The sequence below is a fragment of the Bombina bombina genome, chromosome 1 (genome assembly GCF_027579735.1).
Source record: "Bombina bombina isolate aBomBom1 chromosome 1, aBomBom1.pri, whole genome shotgun sequence".
In the NCBI taxonomy this organism is placed as follows: domain Eukaryota; kingdom Metazoa; phylum Chordata; class Amphibia; order Anura; family Bombinatoridae; genus Bombina; species Bombina bombina.
This window is the reverse complement of record NC_069499.1, coordinates 1,385,938,658-1,385,951,090: the sequence shown is the minus strand read 5'-3', so window position 1 is coordinate 1,385,951,090 and position 12,433 is coordinate 1,385,938,658. Positions and strand designations below refer to the sequence as shown.

The window sequence follows — 12,433 nt, the reverse complement described above, 5'->3', positions numbered from 1 at the left end:
CACTACAAGGTTTTATATCTATTTATCGCGACCATATCAATTTATAATATCATACCTGTGATATATGTACAAGTTATCAATGTTTATAACATCTTGTCTAAGATTTTGCCGATGTTTTATGGTGGCAAATTATGATGGTGACTGCAACTTTCTAACCTCAATAAAAAACTATTTAAACAAACAAAAAAAACAGTCAGTAATAATAATTGTAAACACCATGATGCAGATAAGTGTGCTAGAAAAATTAAGCAAAGAATCAATTAATCCCACAAGCAAGCCACCAAGAAGATAAGATTCTCTAACAGGCAAGGAAAAAAATATGCCTATAGCTATAAGATAGATCTGTCTGTCTGTCCTATCTATCTATCTATCTATCTATCTATCTATCTACAGAATCTTTCAGTCATCTCACAGAAGAGCCAGAGGTGAATAAATAATTCTAGGAGTCACTTATACGATAAAGTTGTTTGCATACAGCCACCAGCTGAGGATAATACTAGAACATCAGTGAAAATTCTATCTAATTGACCTGAAGACACATGAAATTGTGTAATATTTGCTTGTAGCTATTCATGGAAACATTTGATCTTTTTATGTAAGAATGGACTTATCAGGTGAGTACAAGGAATCGCATTTAATAAACCCATAACACGCAATCCAGTTTGTGAACACAAAGAAATATATTTATATTAACACTAGGCGATAAGCCTGTCCAGAGGGCAGTCTATGTTTAAAAACTACAACCCCCCAAGCTAAAGTAAAAAAAAACAACTAAAATTACAGAAAATAATAAACAAAGGTATCCAAAATAAAAAATGTAAACCTATACTAATACCCCTAAAAAATTAAAAAATCCCCCCAAAATAAAAACACCCCTTAATCTAATACTAAACTACCAATAGCCCTTAAAATTGCCTTTTGTAGGGCATTGCCCTAAGTTAAACAGCTTTTACCTCTAAAAAATACTAAATACCCTCTAACAGTAAACCCACCCATCAAACCCCCCAAAATAAAAAACTAAACTACCCATTGCCCCTAAAGGGGCATTTGTATGGGCATTGCCTTTTAAGGGCATTCAGCTCTTTTACTGCCCTTAAAAGGACAATCAGCTCTTTTTCAAGCCCAAAAAAACCCTAATCGAAACCCCCCCGCCAAAAAAATTAAAATAAAAAAGCCTAAACCTAAGCCCCAAATAGGTAACCCACTGTTCCTAAAGTCCGGCGGAGAAGGTCTTCTTCCAGATGGATCCATCATCTTCTATCTTCATCCGGAGTGAAGGCGGCGTGGAGCGGAGGTATGCCTGGATCCTCAGCGGCGGTCCTCAACGGCGGCGTTCCTTGGCGGCATGGAGGCTCTACTTCATTCGATGTCCGTCGTAGACTGAAGATTGAATGCAAGGTACCGCAATCAATGTGGGGTACCTTGCATTCCTATTGGCTGAAATTTTGAAATCGGCCAATAGGATTAGAGCTACTGAAATCTTATTGGCTGTTCAAATCAGAGAATAAGATTTCATAAGCTCTCATCCTATTGGCTGATTTTAAAATATCAGCCAATAGGAATGCAAGATACCCCAATAAATATGGGGTACCTTGCATTCAATCTTCAGTATGCGGCAGACGATCGCATGAAGAGGAGCCTCCACGCCACCGAGGATCACCACATCTGGGAAGACCGCTAAACACCTCCACTTCGCGACACCCTCGCTGTGGATGAAGATAGAAGATGATGGACCCGCCGGACTTCAGGAACCGTGAGTACCTATTTGGGGCTTAGTGTTAAGGGTTTTTTTAAAAAAAAAAAAAAAATTTTAAGATTAGGAATTTCGGCGCTGTAAAAGAGCTGAATGCCCTTTTAAGGGCAATGCCCATACAAATGCCCCTTTAGGGGCAATGGTTAGTTTAGTTTTTTTTAGTGTTAGTTTTTTTATTTTGGGGGGTTTGGTGGGTGGGGGTTTTTACTGTTAGGGGGGACATGATTTATTTTTAATGTAAAAGAGCTGATTTCTTTAGGGCAATGCCCTACAAAAAGCACTTTTAAGGGTTATTGGTAGTTTATTCTTAGATTAGGGGGTGTTTTTATTTTGAGGGGGCTTTTTCATTTTCATAGGTTTAATTTTTTTATTTTGGATAATGTGGTTTATTATTTTGTGTAATGCTAGACTTTTTTTATTTTGTGTAATGTTAGACTTTTTTATTTTCTGTAATTTTAGATTAGTTTAAACTTAGTTTTCTTGATTTTTAAAGTAATGTTAGGTTTTTTATTTTAATTGTTATTTAGGATTATTTTATTTTATGTAATAGAGTTAATTTAGGGGGTGTTAGGTTAGGGGACTTAGTGATGAGTTATTCTCGTTGTGGGGTTTGGCGGTTTAGGGGTTAATAGATTTATTGTGTTAATTGCGATGTGGATTAATGGTGGTTTAGAGGGTAATAGATGTATTAGGTAGTTTGCGATGTTGGGGTTGGCGTATTTAGGGGTTAATCATTTTATTAGGTAGTTTGTTTTGTTTTTTTCTTAATACTTATTGCGGGCAGTTAGGTTTTTATTAATACTTATTGCAGACGGGAAGTTTTTTTTTAAAAATACTTATTGTGGGCAGTTAGTTTTTTTTTTTTTTTTTTTTTTTTAATGCTCCATTTGCCTTTGCTGCCTCCCGGTGGAGTCCGAAAATGACAAGGTAGTGAAATTTTCAGAATGCTGCATCCAGGTGATTTCTTTTGGCTGCACACGCAGCCAACATTCTTTTGGCTGCCTTGCGCTGCTAACATTCCTTTGAGGATGCGTGCGCAACTGGCGACAGACACGTTATAAACACGATTATAGTATAAATTGCAGAAGATATGACACCAGAACTGATTTGGGTATTTACATATCTTGAGGTCAAGCAACTAAATCTTTTAGCTTGTGTTCTTTTTCTGTCTTTGAACATAACGAATCGTTGTAGTATTTGCTTAAAAAGTCTCAGACCACAGAAATGACCTTAAAGAGCATCAATATTTATTATAAAATTACACCACAGGGGCGCGATCCGATATACGGCGCAGGTTTCGGCGCAAGCGTGGAAACCTGCACCGCCTGTAGCTTCAGCTCGCAACTCGAGCTATCCCATATACGGCGCCGTCAGATGCTAAAGTGCCGTAAGTCTGACAAACTAGTGATGTCCAGAAATCTGCGTAAGTACAAATTTCGGCAGTGACTTATGGCACTTTAGAAACTGCCGCCGCCTACAAAAACTGACTAAAATATAAAATCTCCCGTAACTGTCTAACACGCCTCCCAAACATAGCCCGACACGTATACCCCTCTATCCGCAATCCCCCCTCTCACTCCTAACAATAAATGTATTAACCCCTAAACCGCCGCTCCCGGACCCCGCCGCCACCTATATTAACTGTATTACCCCCTAATGTGAGCCCCCTACACCGCCGCCACCTATATTATATATCTAACCCCCTAATGTGAGCCCCCTACCCCGCTGCCACCTACATTAACTATATTACCCCCTAATATGATCCCCCTACACCGCCGCCACCTATATTAAATGTATTAACCCCTAATCTAATCCCCCTAAACTGCCGCCACCTATATTAAAATGATTAACCCCTAATCTAATCCCCCTACACCGCCGCCACCTATAATAAATGTATTACCCCCTAAAATACTAAAATGTCCCTAACTATTACCCCCTAATATGATCCCCCTACACCGCCGCCACCTATATTAAATGTATTAACCCCTAATCTAATCCCCCTAAACTGCCGCCACCTATATTAAAATGATTAACCCCTAATCTAATCCCCCTACACCGCCGCCACCTATAATAAATGTATTACCCCCTAAAATACTAAAATGTCCCTAACTAAATTACAAATAGCCCTGAAAAGGGCCTTTTGCAGGGCATTGTCCCAAAGTAACCAGCTCTATTACCAGCCCTTAAAAGGGCCTTTTGCGGGGCATTGCCCCAAAGTAACCAGCTCTATTACCAGCCCTTAAAAGGGCCTTTTGCGGGGCATTGTCCCAAAGTAATCAGCTCTTTTACCTGTAATCTAATCCCCCTACACCGCCGCCACCTATATTAAATGTATTAACCCCTAATCTAATCCCCCTACACCGCCGCAACCTAACCTAAATGTATTAACCCCTAAATCTAATCCCCCTACACCACCGCTATTCTAATCAGCCAATAGAATTACAGTAGCTCTTATTCTATTGGCTATTCAAATCAGCCAATAGAATTAAAGTAGCTTTCATCCGATTGGCTGATTTGAATTTGAAGGCTCAAATCAGCCAATAGGAATTCAAGGGACGCCATTTTAATCGCGTACCTTGAATTCCGATTCAGTGTACAGCGGCGATCGTATGAAGAGGATCCTCCACGCTCCATGGCTCCGGTCTTCAGTTCCAGCATCGCCGATCTTCAGTTCCTGCATCGCCAGTCTTCAGTTCCAGAGAGGATGGTCTTCAGCTCCGCGGTCATCGGTCTTCAACAAATCCGCTCTGCGCCGGCTGGTTCCTGGAAGAAGAAGAGGTCGCCGCCTGGAAGAAGACTTCTCCGCCTGGAACAGGACCTTCTCCGCCGGTCTTCAGGACAGGTAAGGAGCACTTGTGGGTTAGACTTAGGTTTTTTTAAGGGGGGATAGGGTGGGTTTTAGAGTAGGGGTGTGTGGGCGGTGGGTTGTAATGGGGGGGTGTTCTTTTTTTTCACAGGTAAAAGAGCTGATTACTTTTTGTAATTTAGTTTAGGGTAGGGACATTTTTTTATTTTGGGGGGCTTTGTTATTTTATTAGGGGGCTTAGATTAGGTGTAATTAGCTTAAAATTCTTGTAATCTTTTTTTATTTTTTGTAATTTAGTGTTTTTGTTTTTTTTTGTAATTTAGTTTAGTGTATTTAATTATATTTTAGTTTAGATAATTGTAGTTTATTTAATTAATTTATTGATAGTGTAGGTGTATTTGTAACGTAGGTTAGGATTTATTTTACAGGTAAATTGGTAATTATTTTAACTAGGTAGCTATTAAATAGTTATTAACTATTTAATAGATATTGTACCTAGTTAAAATAAATACCAAGTTACCTGTAAAATAAATATAAACCCTAAAATAGCTACAATGTAATTATTAATTATATTGTAGCTATCTTAAGGTTTATTTTATAGGTAAACCCTGGGTAGCGCTTGCTGATGGTATTTTGGTACAATATATATCTCTACATATATCGCTGCGGAATCTGTTGGCACTCTACAAATAACCGATAATAATAATAAGTATTTAGTTTTAAATAGGAATATTTTAGATAATAAGATTAATATTATTTAGATTTATTGCAATAATAATTAAGTTAGGGGTGTTAGGGTTAGATAGGGTTAATATAGTTAATATATATAATATAATAACTATATTAATTATTAACTATATTAATAATATATATAATATAATAACTATATTAACTATATTAACCCTAATATAATTAGTGTTAATATAGTTAATATAGGTGGCGGCGGTGTAGGGGGGTCAGATTAGGGATTAATATATTTAATATAGGTGGCGGCGGTGTAGGGGGATTAGATTAGGGGTTAATATATTTAATATAGGTGGCGGCGGTGTAGGGAGGTCAGATTACAGGTAGAGCTGGTTACTTTGGGGCAATGCCCCGCAAAAGGCCCTTTTAAGGGCTGGTAATAGAACTGGTTACTTTGGGGCAATGCCACGCAAAAAGCCCTTTTCAGGGCTATTTGTAATTTAGTTTAGGGTAGGGACATTTTAGTATTTTAGGGGGTAATACATTTATTATAGGTGGCGGCAGTGTAGGGGGATTAGGTTAGGGGTTAATACATTTAATATAGGTGGCGGCGGTGTAGGGGGATTAGATTAGGGGTTAATCATTTTAATATAGGTGGCGGCGGTGTAGGGGGATTAGATTAGGGGGTAATATAGTTAAAATAGGTGGCGGCGGGGTAGAGGGCTCACATTAGGGGGTAATAATATTAATATAGATGGCAGCGGTGTAGGGGGATTACATTAGGGGTTAATAATTTTAATGTAGGTCGCGGCGGTGTAGGAGGATCACATTAGGGGGTTAGACATTTAATGTAGGTGGCGGCGGGGTCCGGGAGCGGCGGTTTAGGGGTTAAACACTTTATTAGGGGGATCGCGGTTGACAGGTAGATAGACATTGTGCATGCGTTAGGTGTTAGGTTTTATTTTGCAGCCAGTTTAGGGAGTTACGGGGCTCCAATACTCAGCGTAAGGCTTACTACGCCTGAATTTTGTGGCGAGGTGAAAATGGAGTAAGATTTCTCAATTTTCGCCACGTAAGTCCTTACGCTGTATATTGGATACCAAACACTGCTGGTTTGGTATACCTGCCTATGGGCCAAAAAACTACGGCCGAAGGCAGAAATATACGCGCGTAACTTCTAGGTTACGCCGTATATAGGATACCAAACCTGCGCAAAATTTGGCGTTGACGGCTCTTGCGGGCAACGCTGCATATCGTATCGGGCCCCTAGTTGTTAATAAATAACATTTACTATATACACCTGTTATAACCAAAGAACAAAGCTCAACCTTAGCCCCGACTGGACTGCCCATTTATATCTCTGGACTACAATGACTCCTTCTCAGCTATCCTGGTCCACTGTGACTCTCAAGAAGCTTCCTAGTCCTAGATTGAAATATATATATATATATATATATATATATATATATATATATATATATATATATATATATTGGGAAGTATGATAGATGTCACAAAAGGCATATTTAAAGGGACAGCAAACACCAGAATTTTTATTGTTTAAAAAGATAGATAATTCCTTTATTACCCATTCCCCAGTTTTGCATAACCAACACGGTTATATTAATATACTTTTTACCTCTGTGATTACCTTGTATCTAAGCCTCTGCAGACTGCCCTCTTATTTCAGTTCTTTTGACAGACTTGCATTTTAACCAATCAGTGCTTACTCCTAGGTAACTCCATGGATGTGAGCACAATGTTATCTAAATGGCATACATTAACTAACACCCTCTAGTTGTGAAAAAATGTCACAATGCATTCAGATAAGAGGCGGCCTTCAAGGGCTAAGAAATTAGCATATGAACCTCCTAGGTTTATCTTTCAACTAAGAATACCAAGAGAACAAAGCAAAATTGATGATAAAAGTAAATTGGAAAGTTGTATCTGAATCATGAAAGTTTATTTTGAACTAGACTGTCCCTAAAAAGGGATATGAAACCCAAATGTTTTCTTTCATGATTCATATAGAGCTTGCAATTTTAAGCAACTTTCAAATGTACTCCTATTACTCTTCTTCATTCTCTTGGAATCTTTATTTGAAAAAGCAGGAATGTAAGCTTAGGAGCCTGTCCATTATTGGTTCAGCACCCTGGGTAGCGCTTGCTGATGGTATTTTGGTACAATATATATCTATACATATATATATACATACACTTACACACACATGATTCTATATAGGTATAGATACAGTATATACAGGTATATTTAGGAAAATTCACAGCAAAATAGGTTAAAGTGATAGTCTAGTCACAATTAAACTTTCAGGATTCAGATAGAGCATTACATTTTAAGCAACTTTCTAAATATAGCCACCAATCAGCAAGTGCTACCCAGTGTGCTGAACAAAAAATGGGCAGGCTTCTAAGCTTACATGCCTACTCTTTCATATAAAGATACCAAGAGAATGAAGAAATTTTGTTAATAGGAGTAAATTAGAAAGTTGCTTAAAATTGAATGCTCTATCTGAATCATGAAAGTTTAATTTTGACTAGACTATCCCTTTAAGAATGTTCCCTGATTAATAAATTAGCAAATGAACTTATATGATACTACTGGACAAATGAAAACAGACAGATATACATAATACCCTGTAATGCTCTGTATTCTCTATTTCCACAAGTTAAAGGTACAGTACACTATAAAATTGTTTTTACCTTAAAGGGACATGAAACCCAAAATGTTGCTTCCATGATTCAGATAGAGAATACAATTGTAAACAACTTTCCAATTTACTTAGATTATTTATTTTACTTCCTTCTCTTGTTATCCTTTGCTGAAAGATTTATCTAGGCAAGTTCAGGAGAAGCAGAGAACCTAGGTTCTAGCTTTTGATTTGTGGCTGCATATATATATATATCGATTGTGATTGGCTCACCCATGTGTTCAGTTAGAAACCATTAGTGCATTGCTGCTCCTTCAATAAATGATACCAAGAGAATGAAACAAATGAGAAAATAGAAGTAAAGTAGAAAGTTGTTTAAAATTGTATTCTCTATCTGAATTATGAATGACATTTTTTGGGTTTCATGTCCCTTTAATATATTTCTAATGACTTGTTATACCAGCAGAATAGTATAACATGTATGATAATTTGCATTTTCAGGTTTATTTGTGTAAATATTTAATAGCTGGTTTAGTGCTTTGAAACCACAACCTATTTAAAATGGGTTACACTTGCAGGTGAAGTCAGATCTCTTTATTGTATCCCTTTGTGTACACACACTTTCATCCTTATCTTATATCTGTAAATCAAAGCCCAATACTTAGGACCTGATGATCTAAAGCTCTCCACTCAGACAAAATGATCTAAGACGTCTCGTCAGTACAGTGAGGTCCTTAATTTTTTTTTTAAAAACTAAAATTTTATCTTTGAGAGATATTTATCTCACTATGCTGAGTTCTGTATGTGAAGAAGAGACTCCTATTTTACAATATATAGTCTAAAAAAAATCCCAAAGATGTTGTGTGGTTTCTCTCCATGCTGGCAAGCTTTTGATCATCGTAGAGAGAACAACATTTTATTACTTATCTCTTCTACACCCCACTGGGAGTGTAATTTCTATTGATGCTGTGTTTACATAGCTTATCAGTAGCCTATACTTAAGTATAGAGCCGTTCAGTATAGGTGGGGATACCACACACTAAGGACCAGATTAAAAGTGGAGCGCTAATTAGCGCTCCCCCTCAAACTTTAACTGCACTAGAAGTAAGCTTTTTGAGCTTGTTGGATTGTGCTCGTATTATGAGTAGAAAGTAAACTGTTTTCGCTCGTGCGCTAACCCAACAAGCGCTACACGACAAACTTAGAATATCGCGTGCGCTTTCACGTATTGCCCCATAGAATTCAAGGGAGCAAAACAGCTGAAAAAAACCTAATACCCTACTCGCGCCCAAACCCGATCGCATTTTTCTTATATGCGCTAACCCGACATGAAAATATGAATATTACACATTCCAATGTTCTTTACATACAAGAATATGTTCTATTTATTTATAAATACATAATTCTCTATATATCTGATGGTATTTTGGTGCAAAATATATGAATTACGTGCTTTTTTCTTCTAACGAATGAGACCTCATATCTTTGAGCCTTTATAACTTTTTTGTGCAATATTTTTTTTTAAACATTTTATATTAGATGGTGTTATGAGTGTAAGTGCACTTTGCAATGTATTTTTGAGGTGTTTTGTGACACTTTTTTGTTTCACGAAACAGTTAACCAGAGCTCTGAGGACGCGCTAACCTGACGAGCTTTAACTTGAATTGTACTCAAGCAATCGCGTTTACTTTCAACTTGTAATACAAGCGATCAACCTAACTCGTGCAAACACCCACAATAAAGCCTTTATCAGCTATTTTAAATTCCGAAATAAGGGTAAAGGGGCTATTTGTAAATAATTTAATACAATACAGGTAAAATGGATTATTGGGAACAAATTAAAGGGGAGAACATTTCTGGGTAAACTGTCCCTTTTTAAAGGGACATTATACACTAGATTTTTCTTTGAATAAATGTTTTGTAGCTGATCCATTGGGAGTGTTTCTGTAAAAATGTATAGTTTTGCTTATTTTTAAATAACATTGTGCTGATTTTCAGACTCCTAACTAAGCCCCAAACTTTTTGGAGTATACTGATGTATACAGACTTCAGACTGCTTCTGTTTGTATAATGGGTCTTTTCATATGCAGGGGAGGGAGGAGGTTCTGCTATCAACCCCTTTCAGTGAGTGTCCCAGGCTTATTTCATTAACAGTGTTAAATTAGGAGCTTCAAAGTAAGTTTTTTAAAAGATTTTACACTGGATTTTTATATCAATATCTGTGCATATTATTCTTTATAGTAGTGTCTATTACATGCAGTTAAATGAAAATTGGTGTATACTGTCCCTTTAAGATGCATTGGATGACAGCACTGTGCCCCCAAGCCCTTAGGCTGGATAAACTTGTGTTATGCCAAAATAATCTTTTATTTCTTCTCTTATGTTAATTGTATCTATAACACTAATGTCCTTGTGGCTCAGCTATACTGCAACTAAAGCTATTAACCCCATAAACCGCCGCCTCCCCACATCGCCGAAACTAAATAAACCTATTAACCTCTAAACCGCCACTCACCAACATCGCCGACACTAAATAAAGCTATTAACCCCTAAACCGCTGCCCCCTACATCACCAACACTAACTAAACCTATTAACCCCTAAACCACCGTACCCCCACATCGCCAACACTAACTAAACCTATTAACCTCTAAACCGGCGTTCCCCGACATCGCCAACACAAACTAAAACACTAAAAAAAGCTAATAACCCCTAAACCGCTGTACACCCACATCGCCAACACTAACTAAACCTATTAACTTCTAAACCGCCGCCCCCCCCCCCCCACATCACAACTAGCTAAATTAAACTATTTATATTAATATACTGTACTGTATGTCACACTAAAATTCTGTGTTAACCAAGGGGACATTCATCCTACATCCTGTGTTATTCAAACAACTTATTCTGAGTCTTGCACAAACCATAATCTCATAATCTTTGATTTATTATATATTAATCTTGCATCATTATAATTGCTGTTAATACTATAACTGTTCTTCTAGAGAAAATGTGATCATTACACAATATCACCTGAGCTAAACAAGACTATACAAATACATAACAATGTGTGGTACACCACAAAACCCAGCATCTACTGCAAAAGTAAGATAAATAATATACATAAGCATCTGTGAAAGGTATATTCAACTAAAAGAAGCTGATTATTTAAATATGAGAAATAAAGAAAATGTATAGTATTAGTTCATTTTTCTACTTGAATTAACAAGAGTAACCCTTATATTGCCAGACAAGCCAGTTGCCAGTTTGACAGTAAATTTAAAAAAAAAAATCAAGAGAGACGAGAGGATAAATACATCTTACCTTGTGCAAGGAGGGGAATGAGCAAAACAAGCAGGATTCTGTGTGGCTCCATAGTCTTAACTGACTGAGTAACAAGTTCTCCCAAGAGCCAAAGGTTTGGGATGGGGCTGGGTGTGCAGTGCCCACAAACTCAAAGCGTGCTCTGTCCTCAGTCTCTCTCCTCCTTGTGCCTGAGAGATGTTTTTCATTGGCCACTAAAAATACTCCTGGTTTTTCTTGGCCAACATGGCAAAACTGCTACAGGATGTCAGAGCCTGGCCAGTGCCAGGATACATGCAGGGATCAGCCTTCCGGCAGAGATGGTACAAGAATTTCAGTTATGCTTTAGATTAAAGCATTTGAATACAGCTGTCATTTTTATGGGATTATTTCAGCAGAAGGAAGAGGGAAACTAACCTGATCTGTGGTCATATTTTATGTGTTTTAAGACTTGGGGCTTTCTATAAAATCTACATAAAATGTAACAGTATCCATACAGATGTGCGTGGGTTCAATTGCAAACATCTGCACTGACAATGGGCTGTTTTACATGACGTTTAGTGAAGATACAATCACCAGTATATGTGCTAATACTCTTATAGTAGATTTGCTAATTCCATCTAGAGCCTCTTGTTGTTTTAAGGATTTATATTTCTTTTGCTTTCTTTAGTTTCACTTATTCAAATACAGTTTCTCTCTACAATCCTTGGAGGAGCTGCAGAGTCTATACACTCAGCCAGTAGGAAGCTAAGACATGCTTTCCTAAGCTGTGGTTCACATACTGCTCCCTTTACACGTCATATGGATATGGAGTCATTAACTGGCATTTCTTTATGATCACTAACGTTTGTATTGCTGTCATTATCAGCCTCTGTTAGAGAGTGACATATACGTGTTACTGTCTGACACTAATCTACTTGTTACAGACTGATCTAGTTTCTGTCTGCATGTGTTACTGACACATCTGCACAGGATACACAATGACAGCCTATGTTAGTGAGGATGACATTACTTACGTGGGTTACTGACTTTTGATTATGAAATACAATGTGACAAATCAGTTTACTGACGTATCTGCATATGTTGTAGATTGCCATTTATATTGGGTCAACAATATGTGTTCATTTCTAGAGTATCTGTGTCAAAGTATTAGTAACATCTCAGTATGTGTTATATTAATTTTGTCCAACCTTAGGTCCTGGGGCCACTGTGTGAAATCATGAA

General features: G+C 37.4%; 1 protein-coding gene across 1 annotated transcript in view; it reads right to left on the bottom strand.

Moving 5' to 3' along the window:
- The window catches only part of ITGA10 (integrin subunit alpha 10), a 203,538-nt gene extending 192,156 nt beyond the window's left edge, over positions 1–11,382 (bottom strand). Inside the window, 1 exon segment of the mRNA XM_053704493.1 lies at positions 11,231–11,382. Coding sequence (XP_053560468.1) covers positions 11,231–11,282 — 52 coding nt within the window. The 5' untranslated portion in view covers positions 11,283–11,382.
- Positions 11,383–12,433: the final 1,051 nt, after the last annotated feature.